This window comes from Mercurialis annua, linkage group LG3 (assembly GCF_937616625.2).
Source record: "Mercurialis annua linkage group LG3, ddMerAnnu1.2, whole genome shotgun sequence".
Taxonomy (NCBI): domain Eukaryota; kingdom Viridiplantae; phylum Streptophyta; class Magnoliopsida; order Malpighiales; family Euphorbiaceae; genus Mercurialis; species Mercurialis annua.
Window position 1 is genome coordinate 23,073,944 of NC_065572.1, and position 16,900 is coordinate 23,090,843.

Here is a 16,900-nt window from a genome sequence, read left to right on the forward strand (position 1 = left end):
TGACGCTAGATTAGTATGTCGCGTCACAAGTCTATCTAACGCGTCGTTCCAATTACATTAGCATGGTTAGGTTATATTACGCAAAGTGTGCGTGAAAAGTGACGCTAGATTAGATGTCGCGTCTCAAGTCTCTTTAAAGCTTCGTTCCGATTACCTCAGCATGGTTAGGTTATATTGCTTAAATTGTGCATGAAAAGCCACAATAGATTTGTATGTCGTGTCTCAAGTCTCTTTGACGCATCGTTTCGATTACCATTCTTATGTCGCGTCACTAGTCTATCTAACGCGTCGTTCCAATTAAATAAGCATGGTTAGATTATATTACGCAAATTATGCGTGAAAAGTGACGCTAGATTAGATGCCGCGTCTCAAGTCTTTTTAATGCTTCGTTCCGATTACCTAAGCATGGTTTGGTTATAATACTTAAATTGTGCATGAAAAGCGACAATAGATTTGTATGTCGTGTCTCAAGTCTCTTAAACGCGTCGTTTCGATTACCATTCTTATGTCGCGTCACAAGTCTCTCTAACGCGTCGTTCCGATTACCTAAGCATGGTTAGGTTATATTACGCAATGTGTGCGTGAACACTGTTGCTAGGTTGTTATGTCGCGTTTCAAGCCTCTTTAATGGGTCGTTCTGATTACCTAAGCATGGTTAGGTTATATTACGCAAACTGTGCGTGAAAAGTGACGCTAGATTAGTATGTAGCGTCTAAAGTCCCTTTAACGCGTCGTTCTGATTCCCTAAGCATAGTCAGGTTATATCAAGCAAAGCGTGCGTAAAAAGTGACGCTAGATTAGTATGGCGCGTTTCAAGTTTCTTTAACGTGTCGCTTCGATTACCATGCTAATGTCGCGTCACAAGTGTCTCTAACGCGTCGTTCTGATTTCCTAAGCATGGTTAGGTTATATTACGCAAAGTATCCGTGAAAAGTGACAATTGATTAGTATGTCGTGTCTGAAGTCTCTATCACTCGTCGTTTCGATTACCTAAGCATGGTTTGGTTATTTTAGCAAGGTGTGCGTGAAAAGTGTCACTACATTAGTATGTCGCGTCTCAAGTCCCTTTAACGCGTCGTTCCGATTGCCAAAGCATGGTTATGATTTATTACTCCAAGTGCGCGTTAAAAGTGTCACTAGATTTGTATGTCGTGTCTCAAGTCTCTTTAACGCGTCGTTTCGATTACCATTCTTATGTCGCGTCACAAGTCTCTCTAACGCGTCGGTCCGATTACCTAAGCATGGTTAGGTTATATTACACAATGTCTGCGTGAACACTGTTGCTAGGTTTGTATGTCGCGTTTCAAGTCTCTTTAATGCGTCATTCCGATTACCTAAGCATGGTTAGGTTATATTACGCAAACTGTGCGTGAAAAGTGACGCTAGATTAGAATTTCGCGTCTCAAGTCTCTTTAACGCATCTTTCCGATTCCCTAAGCATAGTCGGGTTATATTACGCAAAGCGTGCGTAAAAAGTGACGCTAGATTAGTATGGCGCGTTTCAAGTTTCTTTAACGTGTCGCTTTGATTACCATGCTTATGTCGCGTCACAAGTGTCTCTAACGCGTCGTTCTGATTCCCTATGCATGGTTAAGTTATATTACGCAAAGTGTGCGTGAAAAGTGACAATAGATTAGTATATCGTGTCTGAAGTCTCTATAACTCGTCGTTTCGATTACCTAAGCATGGTTAGGTTATTTTACGCAAAGTGTGCGTGAAAAGTGACGCTAGAAAAGTGACGCAAACTCGTCTTTAACGCATCTTTCCGATTCCCTAAGCATAGTCGGGTTATATTACGCAAAGCGTGCGTAAAAAGTGACGCTAGATTAGTATGGCGCGTTTCAAGTTTCTTTAACGTGTCGCTTTGATTACCATGCTTATGTCGCGTCACAAGTGTCTCTAACGCGTCGTTCTGATTCCCTATGCATGGTTAAGTTATATTACGCAAAGTGTGCGTGAAAAGTGACAATAGATTAGTATATCGTGTCTGAAGTCTCTATAACTCGTCGTTTCGATTACCTAAGCATGGTTAGGTTATTTTACGCAAAGTGTGCGTGAAAAGTGACGCTAGATTAGTATGTCGCATCTCAAGTCCCTTTAACGCGTCGTTTTGCCAAAGCATGGTTATGTTTTATTACGCCAAGTGCGCGATAAAAGTGTCGCTAGATTAGTATTTCGCATCACAATTCTCTTTAACGCTTTGTTTTGATTACCTAAGCATGGTTAAGTTATATTACGTAAAGTATGCGTAAAGAGGAACGCTAGATTAGTATGGCGCGTCTCAAGTCTCTTCAATGCATCGTTTCGATTACCATGCTTATGTCATGTTACAAGTCTCAAGTCTATTTAACGCGTGTTCCGATTACCAAAGCATGGTCATGTTATACTACTCAAAATGTGCCTGAAAAGTGACGCTAGAACAGTAGGTTGCGTCTCAAGTCTCTTTAACGCGCTGTTCCGATTACCTAAGCATAGTTAGGTTATAATACGCAAAGTGTGGGTAAGAAGCGACGGTAGATTAGCATGGCACGTTTCAAGTCTCTTTAACGCGTCGTTTCGACTACCATTGTCGCGTCACAAGTTTCTCTAATGTGTCGTTCTGATCACCTAAGCATAGTTAGGTTATAATACGCAAAGCGTGCGTAAAAAGTGACTCTAGATTAGTATGACACGTTTCAAGTCTCCTTAACGCGTCGTTTCGATTACCATTGTCGCGTCACAAGTTTCTCTAACGCGTCGTTCTGATTACGTAAGCATGCAAGGTTATTTTACGCAAAGTGTGCGTGAAAAGTGACGGTAGATTAGTATGTCGTGTCTCAAGTCTCTTTAACGCGTCGTTCCCATTAACTAAGCATGGTTAGTTTATATTTTGCAAAGTGTGCGTGAAAACTGGCGCTAGATTAGTATGTCGCTACTCAAGTCTCTTTAGCGCATCGTTCCGATTCCTAAGCATGGTTAGGTTATATATTATGCAAAGTCTGTGTAAAAAGTGATGCTAGATTAGTATGGCGCGTCTCAAGTCTCTTTAACGCGTCGTTTCGATTACGATGCTTATATCGCGTCACAAGTCTCTCTAACGCGTCGTTGCGATTACCTAAGCATGTTTGATTTATATTATGCAAATTGTGCATAAAAATTGACGCTAGATTAGTATGTCGCGTCACAAGTCTATCTAACGCGTCGTTCCAATTACATTAGCATGGTTAGGTTATATTACGCAAAGTGTGCGTGAAAAGTGACGCTAGATTAGATGTCGCGTCTCAAGTCTCTTTAAAGCTTCGTTCCGATTACCTCAGCATGGTTAGGTTATATTGCTTAAATTGTGCATGAAAAGCCACAATAGATTTGTATGTCGTGTCTCAAGTCTCTTTGACGCATCGTTTCGATTACCATTCTTATGTCGCGTCACAAGTCTATCTAACGCGTCGTTCCAATTAAATAAGCATGGTTAGATTATATTACGCAAATTATGCATGAAAAGTGACGCTAGATTAGATGACGCGTCTCAAGTCTTTTTAATGCTTCGTTCCGATTACCTAAGCATGGTTTGGTTATAATACTTAAATTGTGCATGAAAAGCGACAATAGATTTGTATGTCGTGTCTCAAGTCTCTTAAACGCGTCGTTTCGATTACCATTCTTATGTCGCGTCACAAGTCTCTCTAACGCGTCGTTCCGATTACCTAAGCATGGTTAGGTTATATTACGCAATGTGTGCGTGAACACTGTTGCTAGGTTGTTATGTCGCGTTTCAAGCCTCTTTAATGGGTCGTTCTGATTACCTAAGCATGGTTAGGTTATATTACGCAAACTGTGCGTGAAAAGTGACACTAGATTAGTATGTAGCGTCTAAAGTCCCTTTAACGCGTCGTTCTGATTCCCTAAGCATAGTCAGGTTATATCAAGCAAAGCGTGCGTAAAAAGTGACGCTAGATTAGTATGGCGCGTTTCAAGTTTCTTTAACGTGTCGCTTCGATTACCATGCTAATGTCGCGTCACAAGTGTCTCTAACGCGTCGTTCTGATTTCCTAAGCATGGTTAGGTTATATTACGCAAAGTATCCGTGAAAAGTGACAATTGATTAGTATGTCGTGTCTGAAGTCTCTATCACTCGTCGTTTCGATTACCTAAGCATGGTTTGGTTATTTTAGCAAGGTGTGCGTGAAAAGTGTCACTACATTAGTATGTCGCGTCTCAAGTCCCTTTAACGCGTCGTTCCGATTGCCAAAGCATGGTTATGATTTATTACTCCAAGTGCGCGTTAAAAGTGTCACTAGATTTGTATGTCGTGTCTCAAGTCTCTTTAACGCGTCGTTTCGATTACCATTCTTATGTCGCGTCACAAGTCTCTCTAACGCGTCGGTCCGATTACCTAAGCATGGTTAGGTTATATTACACAATGTCTGCGTGAACACTGTTGCTAGGTTTGTATGTCGCGTTTCAAGTCTCTTTAATGCGTCATTCCGATTACCTAAGCATGGTTAGGTTATATTACGCAAACTGTGCGAGAAAAGTGACGCTAGATTAGAATTTCGCGTCTCAAGTCTCTTTAACGCATCTTTCCGATTCCCTAAGCATAGTCGGGTTATATTACGCAAAGCGTGCGTAAAAAGTGACGCTAGATTAGTATGGCGCGTTTCAAGTTTCTTTAACGTGTCGCTTTGATTACCATGCTTATGTCGCGTCACAAGTGTCTCTAACGCGTCGTTCTGATTCCCTATGCATGGTTAAGTTATATTACGCAAAGTGTGCGTGAAAAGTGACAATAGATTAGTATATCGTGTCTGAAGTCTCTATAACTCGTCGTTTCGATTACCTAAGCATGGTTAGGTTATTTTACGCAAAGTGTGCGTGAAAAGTGACGCTAGATTAGTATGTCGCATCTCAAGTCCCTTTAACGCGTTGTTTTGCCAAAGCATGGTTATGTTTTATTACGCCAAGTGCGCGATAAAAGTGTCGCTAGATTAGTATTTCGCATCACAATTCTCTTTAACGCTTTGTTTTGATTACCTAAGCATGGTTAAGTTATATTACGTAAAGTATGCGTAAAGAGGAACGCTAGATTAGTATGGCGCGTCTCAAGTCTCTTCAATGCATCGTTTCGATTACCATGCATATGTCATGTTACAAGTCTCAAGTCTATTTAACGCGTGTTCCGATTACCAAAGCATGGTCATGTTATACTACTCAAAATGTGCCTGAAAAGTGACGCTAGAACAGTAGGTTGCGTCTCAAGTCTCTTTAACGCGCTGTTCCGATTACCTAAGCATAGTTAGGTTATAATACGCAAAGTGTGGGTAAGAAGCGACGGTAGATTAGCATGGCACGTTTCAAGTCTCTTTAACGCGTCGTTTCGACTACCATTGTCGCGTCACAAGTTTCTCTAATGTGTCGTTCTGATCACCTAAGCATAGTTAGGTTATAATACGCAAAGCGTGCGTAAAAAGTGACTCTAGATTAGTATGACACGTTTCAAGTCTCCTTAACGCGTCGTTTCGATTACCATTGTCGCGTCACAAGTTTCTCTAACGCGTCGTTCTGATTACGTAAGCATGCAAGGTTATTTTACGCAAAGTGTGCGTGAAAAGTGACGGTAGATTAGTATGTCGTGTCTCAAGTCTCTTTAACGCGTCGTTCCCATTAACTAAGCATGGTTAGTTTATATTTTGCAAAGTGTGCGTGAAAACTGGCGCTAGATTAGTATGTCGCTACTCAAGTCTCTTTAGCGCATCGTTCCGATTCCTAAGCATGGTTAGGTTATATATTATGCAAAGTCTGTGTAAAAAGTGATGCTAGATTAGTATGGCGCGTCTCAAGTCTCTTTAACGCGTCGTTTCGATTACGATGCTTATATCGCGTCACAAGTCTCTCTAACGCGTCGTTGCGATTACCTAAGCATGTTTGATTTATATTATGCAAATTGTGCATAAAAATTGACGCTAGATTAGTATGTCGCGTCACAAGTCTATCTAACGCGTCGTTCCAATTACATTAGCATGGTTAGGTTATATTACGCAAAGTGTGCGTGAAAAGTGACGCTAGATTAGATGTCGCGTCTCAAGTCTCTTTAAAGCTTCGTTCCGATTACCTCAGCATGGTTAGGTTATATTGCTTAAATTGTGCATGAAAAGCCACAATAGATTTGTATGTCGTGTCTCAAGTCTCTTTGACGCATCGTTTCGATTACCATTCTTATGTCGCGTCACAAGTCTATCTAACGCGTCGTTCCAATTAAATAAGCATGGTTAGATTATATTACGCAAATTATGCGTGAAAAGTGACGCTAGATTAGATGCCGCGTCTCAAGTCTTTTTAATGCTTCGTTCCGATTACCTAAGCATGGTTTGGTTATAATACTTAAATTGTGCATGAAAAGCGACAATAGATTTGTATGTCGTGTCTCAAGTCTCTTAAACGCGTCGTTTCGATTACCATTCTTATGTCGCGTCACAAGTCTCTCTAACGCGTCGTTCCGATTACCTAAGCATGGTTAGGTTATATTACGCAATGTGTGCGTGAACACTGTTGCTAGGTTGTTATGTCGCGTTTCAAGCCTCTTTAATGGGTCGTTCTGATTACCTAAGCATGGTTAGGTTATATTACGCAAACTGTGCGTGAAAAGTGACGCTAGATTAGTATGTAGCGTCTAAAGTCCCTTTAACGCGTCGTTCTGATTCCCTAAGCATAGTCAGGTTATATCAAGCAAAGCGTGCGTAAAAAGTGACGCTAGATTAGTATGGCGCGTTTCAAGTTTCTTTAACGTGTCGCTTCGATTACCATGCTAATGTCGCGTCACAAGTGTCTCTAACGCGTCGTTCTGATTTCCTAAGCATGGTTAGGTTATATTACGCAAAGTATCCGTGAAAAGTGACAATTGATTAGTATGTCGTGTCTGAAGTCTCTATCACTCGTCGTTTCGATTACCTAAGCATGGTTTGGTTATTTTAGCAAGGTGTGCGTGAAAAGTGACGCTAGATTAGTATGTCGCGTCTCAAGTCCCTTTAACGCGTCGTTCCGATTGCCAAAGCAAGGTTATGATTTATTACGCCAAGTGCGCGTTAAAAGTGTCACTAGATTAGTATGTCGTGTCACAAGTCTCTTTAACGCGTTGTTATGATTACCTAAGCATGGTTAAGTTATATTACGCAAAGTATGCGTAAAGAGTGATGCTAGATTAGTATGGCGCGTCTCAAGTCTCTTCAATGCATCGTTTTGATTACCATGCCTATGTCACGTTACGAGTCTCAAGTCTCTTTAATGCGTGTTCCGATTACCATAGCATGGTCATGTTATATAACATAAAATGTGCCTGAAAAGTGACGCTAGAACAGTATGTCGCGTCTCAAGTCTCTTTAACGCGTTGTTCCGATTACCTAAGCATAGGTAGGTTATCATACGCAAAGCGTGGGTAAAACGTGACGCTAGATTAGCATGGCACGTTTCAAGTCGCTTTAACGCGTCGTTTCGACTACCATTTTCGCGTCACAAGTTTCTCTAACCCGTCGTTTTGATAACCTAAGTATAGTTAGGTTATAATACACAAAGCGTGCGTAAAAAGTGACGCTAGATTAGTATGGCACGTTCCAAGTCTCTTTAAACCGTCGTTTCGATTACCATTGTCGCGTCACAAGTTTCTCTAACGCGTCGTTCTGATTAAAAAAGCATGCTTTTACGCAAAGTGTGCGTGAAAACTGACGCTAGATTAGTATGGCGCGTTTCAAGTTTCTTTAACGTGTCGCATCGATTACCCTGCTTATATCGCGTCACAAGTGTCTCTAACGCGTCGTTCTGATTTCCTAAGCATGGTTAGGTTATGTTATGCAAAGTGTGCGTGAAAAGTGACAATTGATTAGTATGTTGTGTCTGAAGTCTCTATAACTTGTCGTTTGGATTACCTAAGCATGTTTTGGTTATTTTACGCAAAGTGTGCGTGAAAAGTGACGCTAGATTAGTATGTCGCGTCTCAAGTCCCTTTAACTCGTTGTTTCGATTGCCAAAGCATGGTTAAGTTTTATTACGCCAAGTGCGCGTTAAAAGAGTCGCTAGATTAGTATGTCGCGTCACAAGTCTCTTTAACGCGTTGTTATGATTACCTAAGCATGGTTAAGTTATATTACACAAAGTATGCGTAAAGAGTGATGCTAGATTAGTATGGAGCGTCTCAAGTTTCTTCAATGCATCGTTTCAATTACCATGCTAATGTCACGTTACAAGTCTCAAGTCTCTTTAACGCGTGTTCCGATTACTATAGCATGGTCATGTTATAAAACGCAAAATGTGCCTGAAAAGTGACACTAGAACAGTATGTCGCGTCTCAAGTCTCTTTAACGCGTTGTTCCGATTAGCTAAGCATAGTTAGGTTATAATACGCAAAGCTAGGTAAAAAAGTGACGGTAGATTAGCATGGCACGTTTCAAGTCTCTTTAACGCATCGTTCCCATTACCTAAGCATGGTTAGGTTATATTATGCAAAGTGTTCGTGAAAACTGGCGCTAGATTACACTACAAAAATTTTGGCTTCTTGTGACGAATAAAATTTATCATGTTAAGCCCAAAATTTGTCACAACAACGTTATTGTGACTACTTTGTGACGAATTTTGTTGGTCACAACAAACAAGTCACAATAAGTCAATTTTATAGTTTGTCGCCATAAATTTTCTATTGTGATAAAATTGTTTTGTCACATTCATATTTATTGTGACGAAAATGTATATCACAAGTAATCCAATGTTGTCAAAATTTGTCGTAATATACATCGACTTCTAGTGACAAAACGCTAATAACATGACAAAAAAATATTTATCACAATTCATATAAATTTATCGCTACATACACCGAGTTATTAGTGACAAAAAGATTATATGGTGACAAAACCATATTTATCATAATTAATATACATTTGTCACCACATACGCCGACTTATTAGTGACAAAAAGATTGTGAAGTGACAAAAAAATATTTATCATAAGTAATCAATCATAAAGTGACGAAATTGATTGCCATAATAAATAATTAGTTGTGATAAATTTAATTTATCACAACAAGTAATTTAACATAATGTGACGAGATTAGTTGTCATTATAATTAGGTAGTTGTGATAAATTTAATTTATCATAAGAAGTAATTTAACATAACGTGACGAAATTAATTGTCATAATAATTAGTTAGTTGTGATAAATTTAATTTATCACAACACGTAATATAATGATAATGTGACAAAATTAATTGTCATTATAATTTGTCGACGGTGGCAAATTTTATTTATCAAAATAAGTAATTTATTATAACGTGACGAAATTAATTGTCACTATAATTTGTCAACGGTGACAAATTTAATTTATCACAACAAGTAAGTTATGATAACGTGACGAAATTAATTGTCATTATAATTAGTTAGCTGTGACAAAAATAATTTATCAGAACAAGTAAGTTATCATAATGTGACGAAATTAATTGTCATTACAGTTTGTCATCGGTGACAAATTTAATTTATCACAACAAATAATATATTATAACGTGACGAAATTAATTGTCATTATAAGTTGTTAACGGTGACAAATTTAATTTATCACAAGAAGAAATTTATCATTACGTGACGAAATTAATTGTCATTATTATTAGTTAGCTGTAACAAAATTAATTTGTCACAACAAGTTATTATTTCCATTGTTATCGATACCAAAATAATTTAATACGGTAATTTGTTGCTAAAATCAATGAATAAAAAACAAAATCAATTCAAATATTACATAAAATTATCAATGATTAAGTCTTTAATAACACTAAAATAACCGATCGTATGCAAACATGTAAACTATTTGCTATAAAGAAAAGAAACTAAATTAAGCCTAACTTTTAATATAGGAGACGTCCATCTTCTTTCATTCAATTCCAATCTGCAAGAAAAAAAATACGTTTATTATATACACTTTTATTTTCAAACTGACATAATTAAGTGAATAATTTTCAAATTATAGAAAAAAATTAAAAGCGTAACGAATTAAAAAATATATTTAAGTAAGCCGTCACATACCAATCATTAGATGGTTCGTCATCAAGAGATTTTTCACAGCCATCGATACATGTTTCGTCGCCATCAATAGATATTTCCTCATCATCTTTTGCATTCAACATTTGTTGAACAAGATGCTTGAGTTTGCTATATGATTGAGAAATGTTATCGATTTTCACCTGTTGATTTTGAATTTGGTCATTTAGTTCTTTAACTTGCTTTTCAGTCTCAAACTTCTCTGCTTGTAAACGAGCTTCAAACTCTGATTCTTTAGCTGTTATCCGTTTGGCTCCATATCCGAGTCCACGAGCATAACCAGACTTCGGTATATCCAAAACCTTTTTTAGAATTTTCCTCCCATCAATTGCAATGCCTTCCTCGAGTACTTTTGAGCGAATAGCTTCCATTTGTTCCTAAGAATAGAAATATGCTTTAATAACACTTTATAAAATTGTGTTTAGATAACTATATATATAAAAAAAGAACTTACGTATTTATCTCCAGCTTCTGGGTCAATCCATGAGCCGTCTTTTTTACGGTGTGCTTGACTGTAGAGCCTCATTTCAGGTGGCTCTTCATCAATGACTTCAGATGTTTCCTATAAAGTTCATACAATTGATTAAAAACTAAATGATAAAGAATTTAAATACGAAATCAAAAACAGATTACATATAAACTCATATTTACCATTTCATACAAACGTTGGCAATAAGACTTTGATCCCGAAGTGTGAGAAAAGGTCACTTTCTTGCGATTATTAATGTTTACAATGCTTCGAGTCTATTATAATAAAGCCAACACATAAAGGTTTTAAAGGTACATATCATACTATCAATAATAAAAGCTTTATATAATTAGAAATAAACTATTTTAACCAAAATAGTAGAGATATTTGTATCTCAGAAGCATACCTCGTAAACATGCCAAATACTCGGCGAAGTACAAGCATTTTCTCGAGTTACGTTAATTATGTAGACATCTGAACTCGAGGTAAGGCATAAAACTCGAAGAGTTTCAATCCTTTCATCGAGTTTGAGCTTCTCAGATATGAACTAACTCGAGGAAGGAAAAAATACTCTACGAGATCATTCATTCCTCGAGATTTTCATTTCTGTATAAGCTCATTTTCGTGGAGACGCTTTAAACTCGAAGTGTTTCAAGTCTAACCTCGAGTTTAAGCTTCTTCAGAGTTAAAATAAATCATGAAAAGGTTAAAAATCATTTAATATTGAAATCCTTTGAACAAACCTCGTATTTTCGTTCAGAACACAATATGTGAAGCTAATTTAGATATAATTGGAAACATACTAGCAACTAATTAGATAATAAAGTACTCAATTTTAGCAAACGATAATAGACAATTGTATATAAAATTGAAACATTACCTTAAAGTGTGCATGTTCATCAAAATGTTCACATAGGTTCTTCCAATCGTTAATTTTTACATCCTTGGGTGGATGTTTTTCAGCTTCTTCACGAGTAGGGAACGTCTTATAGTGTAAGTGACACTGATACTTGAAGTTTCTAAATCGTCTAGCCATCATTCCATATACTACTTCTCTTGCATGTGGATCACTTAAATCAATCTCAAATTCACCCTATCAATAAAAACACATATGAATAGTCACATATTATAAGAATATAATTAATTGAAATAACAAGTATGCTATAAAATAGTTATTAATTTTACCTGAATAGTTGTAAGTAAAGCTTCCTTTTGTTCAGCGCTTATTTGAGACCAATAAAGTTTACCTAGCGGTGCCATTAATCGAGTGACAATACCAATTTCCATTATGAATATCTTTTCTGAAGGACCAATTGGTAATCTATTTGTTTTTGCAATCACAATTCCACCAATTTTTGAACCATCGTTAGTCATTTTTTTAACTTCAAATCCTCTAGCTTTACCTCTACCATTCTTTTTTGGAAAAGGACCTAAGAAGTACAACAGTTTACCTCATGTTAGTTTGCTTTTTGTTTCCAAATTGATATGTAACTTTCTAAAAAAATAATTTATATGCAGTTTGTAAAAGTTATAGTGACTGAATATAAACTATATGTCAACCATATGTCAACCTCAGAAAACAAAAAACAAACACAGAATAGAGAAATACGTAATAAATACAAAACTTTACCTCATACTAGTTTGCTGCTCTATTAAACTTTATATGTAATTATCATACTATTTTAAAATTTCATATGTATGTCTTATACTATTTTTAAATTTAAATGCAGTTTTTAAAACGTTTTTGTGCCCAAATATGAATCTTATGTCAACCGCATGAAACACAAAATAATCACAAAATAGAGAAACAAATTGATATGTATGTCTTATACTATTCTTAAACTATTTTTAAATTAAAACACATTTCTTTTTGGGAAGAAGACCTAAGAAATACTACAGTTTATCTCATGTTAGTTTTCTTCTCAATTCAAATTGATATGTATGTCTTATACTATTTTTAATTTTTATTTAGATGCAGTTTTTTATAAGTTTTTGTAACCTAATATGAACCTTATGTCAACCGTATGTCAACTTTATGAAACACAAAATAGAGAAAAAAAACGAATTGCAAAAAATATAAGGTAAAAAATAACTTGAAAACAATATTTCTATTCCAGAAAAAGCATTGAAACACAATTTCATTTGTTAATTATATCAATTCTCTAAGCAAAATAAATGAAACACAAAATAAATTCAACCTAACCTTCATTAACGTTTTTTGGTTCACCGGACATGGTTTCAGTTTCACCATCCCTATTAACTTCAGCAGCCACTGGTATTGCAGTTGAATCATCACGGTGGTTGTGATGTTCAATACTATTTGGGTTTTGAATTGGAGGAGACGGAGATGTTGTGTTCACCAAAGGAGGAATAGGTTCCGACTCAGTTTCGGTAGTCTGAGATTGTTGTGATATATTTTTCATCGATGGTTTGTCATTCCCCTTCCTCAAATGAGCTTTCAGTCTAGCTGATCTTTGTAATTCGTTAAACGATATAACTCTTTTTCTAGTATTAAGTGACATTGTTCAGAAAATCGTTGAAACAAATTGAATTGAAGAACAAGTATGGTGAGAATTGTTTGTAATTCTTTTTATGATCGATATTTTGATAAGAACAAAGAAACCACTTTATTTTGTCATTCAACAACGTGATTCCTGCAATTATGGTTAATGCCAAAGAAGTTTCCTCTTAGAGGGAACTTCTTTAATTAAAAAATTAAATAAGGACCAAATTATTTTCGTTTCCCTCTCTTTTTTTTCGTTTCTCTCCTATTTTAATATTGTTTCCCTCCTAATAAATTCGTTTTTAAATTTTCCTGATTTGATTTGCCAAAATCTTGTCAAATCTAATCAGTTTGAGATATATTCTGAAAATCTTGTTGCAGAAATATTGTTTGTTACTCAAGGTAGTCGAGAAAGTCGACGAGTTTTATATGTTTCATCGAATATATGCTCTACTGAACTCGTCATAACTCGATAACATGGCAAATATTCGACGAGTTTAAACAATATACTCGAGTTATAATCTATTTTTTTTTTAACTTAATCCAAATATCACCACTTTCCTTTAGATATAGAAGCAAAATGCAAAATAAAAAGTCTTTGTTTCCCATATTAAAAGCAAAACAAAGAGTCTAATGTTGATAAATGGTTGATTTTATGCTTATTTATGATTAGATATCAAAAATTTATGTGTTATTCAACGTAATAGTTGACCACGCCATTTTTATCGCTCTCACATAAATATTTCAAAACAATATTTTGTCTTAATTTTTTTGGAGGTAATATATGCCTTTTGTAAATAAATTGCAACAATAAGAAATTTTTCCACTTTTGCCTATTCTTAAAATTTATTTTAATGTTTTCAATTAGTATAATTTGAATTTTTAATAGCTAAATTTATTCAGTTGAATATGATTTTACTCGCATAACCATTATTAAAATTGTATTTTACGGTTTAGGGTTTAATTAGGGTTTAGGGTTTAGGGCTTAGGGTTTAGGATTTAGGGCTTAGGGTTAGGGCTAGGGTTAGGGTTTAGGGTTTTGGGTTAGGATTAGTGTTAGGGTTAGAAAAAACAACATTAATTAGCAACATTCAATTTTTTTTATGACCGCTAAAAAAAAACAATATTTAATTTATTTTTTTAATGACCGCTAAAAAAATAAAATAATATTTTATTTATTTTTCCAAGGACATCCATTTTTCATATCGTTGACATAAAAAACCTCATGTATACTTGAGAACTGAACACGAAAGAATGATTTGTTTCAATTCTTTTTTACATTAACAAAGCAATGTGGCAAAATTTACATAAAGTTAATTTTATAAATTTTGATAAAAATTAAGAGAACTTAAAATATACGTTACATGTGCCTCAATTTAACGTTGCATGTGCCTCAACTTACGTGAGATGTAAAAATAAACCTACAACTTCAACCTACTCGTAAAATAAGACATGATTTCTTCACAAATAAACTAACTCGTTTTTAAGTACATAAATCTCAAATTCATGTACATATCTTGCAACCAAGCACTTTTGCAATTTTGAAAACAGATTGGTTCAGGCAGTACACACTTTAATAATCACAAGTTATGAGTAGCACACACAGACATGTTATTATGTCGTTGCATTCTATAAAGTTTATACATTTAATAATGTACGTAATTTAAAATTTTATGAAACAAATTAGCAAAAATATATAGATCATATCATAATATATTAATAATTTTAAATGTTTAAATATTTAAATATTAAAAAATCGACTCAACCAAAAAATAAGAGCTTAAAGACTGATGTAAGAAATTAATTACATATTTTTAAAATTTAAATATTTAAATTTATAAAATATTAACATTTATTCAAATTTTCTAGATCATATCCTTTTTTTTACGGATTTAGATATTTAAATATTAAAAATTGGTTGAATAGAAAAATAAAAACTAAAATACCGATGTAACAAATTAATTACATATTTGTAATTCATAAATATTTAAATTTATCAATTTTTATTCTTTGGCTTTATAAGAAAAGTTAATCAATAAAAGTCATCTAACTATCCTAATTTATAACAATTTAACAAACTTAAATTTAAAGTTTTGTCAAAAAAAATATTAGTGTACAATGATCTAGAATTAACAAGTGTTAATATTCAAATTTGATAATAGCATTCAGACCTTTTAATATTCAGACTTGGTAATAACATTTCAGACCTACTAATAACACATGAGTTTATCACAATTAAACCTACTTATGTTCAAATACATAAACCTCCAAATTCAAAATACTAAATCCGTAATCAACAGTTATGCAAATATACATCAGCTCCACGTCTTCAAAACTGCACCTCCAAGTCTCCAAAACAGCATATCCAGAATTAGACATTTAGAACCAACTATGCAATCAGCCACCCACCTTATCTGCAATTTGAAAAACAGAGCATATTTCAGGAAGAAAAGTAATGCCCTGAAACCAAATGAATGACAGCATACAGATATGAAATAATCAAAATATTTTGGCTGTTACTAACCTTAACTCTCCGGTGTATGTGGAGGTGAAGGATCATGTGCTCCCAAGGTGCCGAAACAAGCCTTCCATCGGCGATGTGACCTTCGTTGTTCTCTTTTAATCTCTTCGATAGATGTTTCAATATTAGTCAACCTCGACTTTGTTTCATTTAACAAAGAAAGTACTTCCTCTTCAAAAGCTCCCCTTCGCTTCGGCTTTCTTGGTCGCCTCACTTCCTCCTCTCTTGGTTGATCTATACCGACATCATCCCTCACCACCTCATCTTGACCATTCTCGGTTTCCAGTTCTCTACTTACATTATCCTCATCTTCGTCACAGTCATCTTCTATTTCTGCTTTTCTTCCCTTTCCTCTTCTCGGCTGGCTAGTTTTAATTAAATAACAATTTCGGTCCTTTACATTCATTAATTCTCCATCCATATCAAGAATGTCGGCTTTACGGAGCATAGTTTCATTAAGATACGCATCCCCCAAACATTCCATCTTATGCAAATCATCCCCATCAATAGCACTATGAAGCAATGCTATACAAGTTACTAAATGACCATTTCCAAGTGCAACTTTAGATGATGTTGCCATGGTCATCATGCTTTTAAAAAATTAAGTGTATGAAATCAACACTTTTTGCCGAACGTCGCACTAAATAGTCAAGCACTAGTAAATCATCCTTCGTTACTCTATTCAACTCCTTTTTACCACATATGGAATGACAAAGGAATTTATGAAATATAAGATATGATGGTTCAATTATGAGTCCATTAGGAGCTTGTTGTAAATCGACCGAGTCTTCACCGGTCAATTGAAGGACAACCTCTAATGCCACCTTTAGGCAACTTCAATTTCTGATTCATAAAATCATACCCTATGCTATAATCAACCCCTTTTATTCTAAAAGAAATTGCTTTTTCATTCTTAGAGGCATAATTCAAGGTGGTATAAAATTTCCCTAGTTAACTCTTTATAAACTTGATACTTGCCATGTGCAATAAAATTTAAACCCATTCTACCAACTATTTCATCAATTTTTGATTTCAAACCCATCCTAGTCAACAAAGCATAATCAAAATATCTAGGTATAACAATAGGCTTGCGTGAAATAGTTTCGTAACGAATACCTTCTTCGTCGGAGAAAATTGGAAATGGGCAATCATAATTTGAGGACAAATCTTCTCTTCTAACAAATTTCGGAGGCATAGTTGAACTTGATGATTTCCCTTTTGAAGCAACTCTTCTAGCTCGTCCCTTTGTTGATACCATCATTTTGGTTGATGATTTGATAAGATTATGATAGCTATTTGATGAATTTAGAGGCTAGGTTTCGGGTTGTGGAATGGGGAAGATTAGAGAATTTTTTTTT

The 16,900-nt window shown here is 35.2% G+C and overlaps 1 protein-coding gene across 1 annotated transcript; it reads right to left on the reverse strand.

The window, feature by feature from the left end:
• Positions 1–15,342: 15,342 nt before the first annotated feature.
• LOC126675470 (uncharacterized) lies at positions 15,343–16,036 on the reverse strand. The gene is made up of 2 exons (XM_050370116.2): positions 15,546–16,036; positions 15,343–15,435 (listed from the first exon to the last, which is right to left on the reverse strand). The coding sequence occupies exon 1, from the start codon at positions 16,024–16,026 to the stop codon at positions 15,547–15,549; it is 480 nt and encodes a 159-aa protein (XP_050226073.2). The 5' UTR covers positions 16,027–16,036; the 3' UTR covers positions 15,343–15,435; position 15,546.
• Between the last annotated feature and the right edge of the window lie 864 nt (positions 16,037–16,900).

Excerpts from the sequence above, each read along its gene's own strand:
- LOC126675470 (XM_050370116.2), bottom strand. The coding sequence starts at position 16,026 with ATGGAATGTTTGGGGGATGCGTATCTTAATGAAACTATGCTCCGTAAA.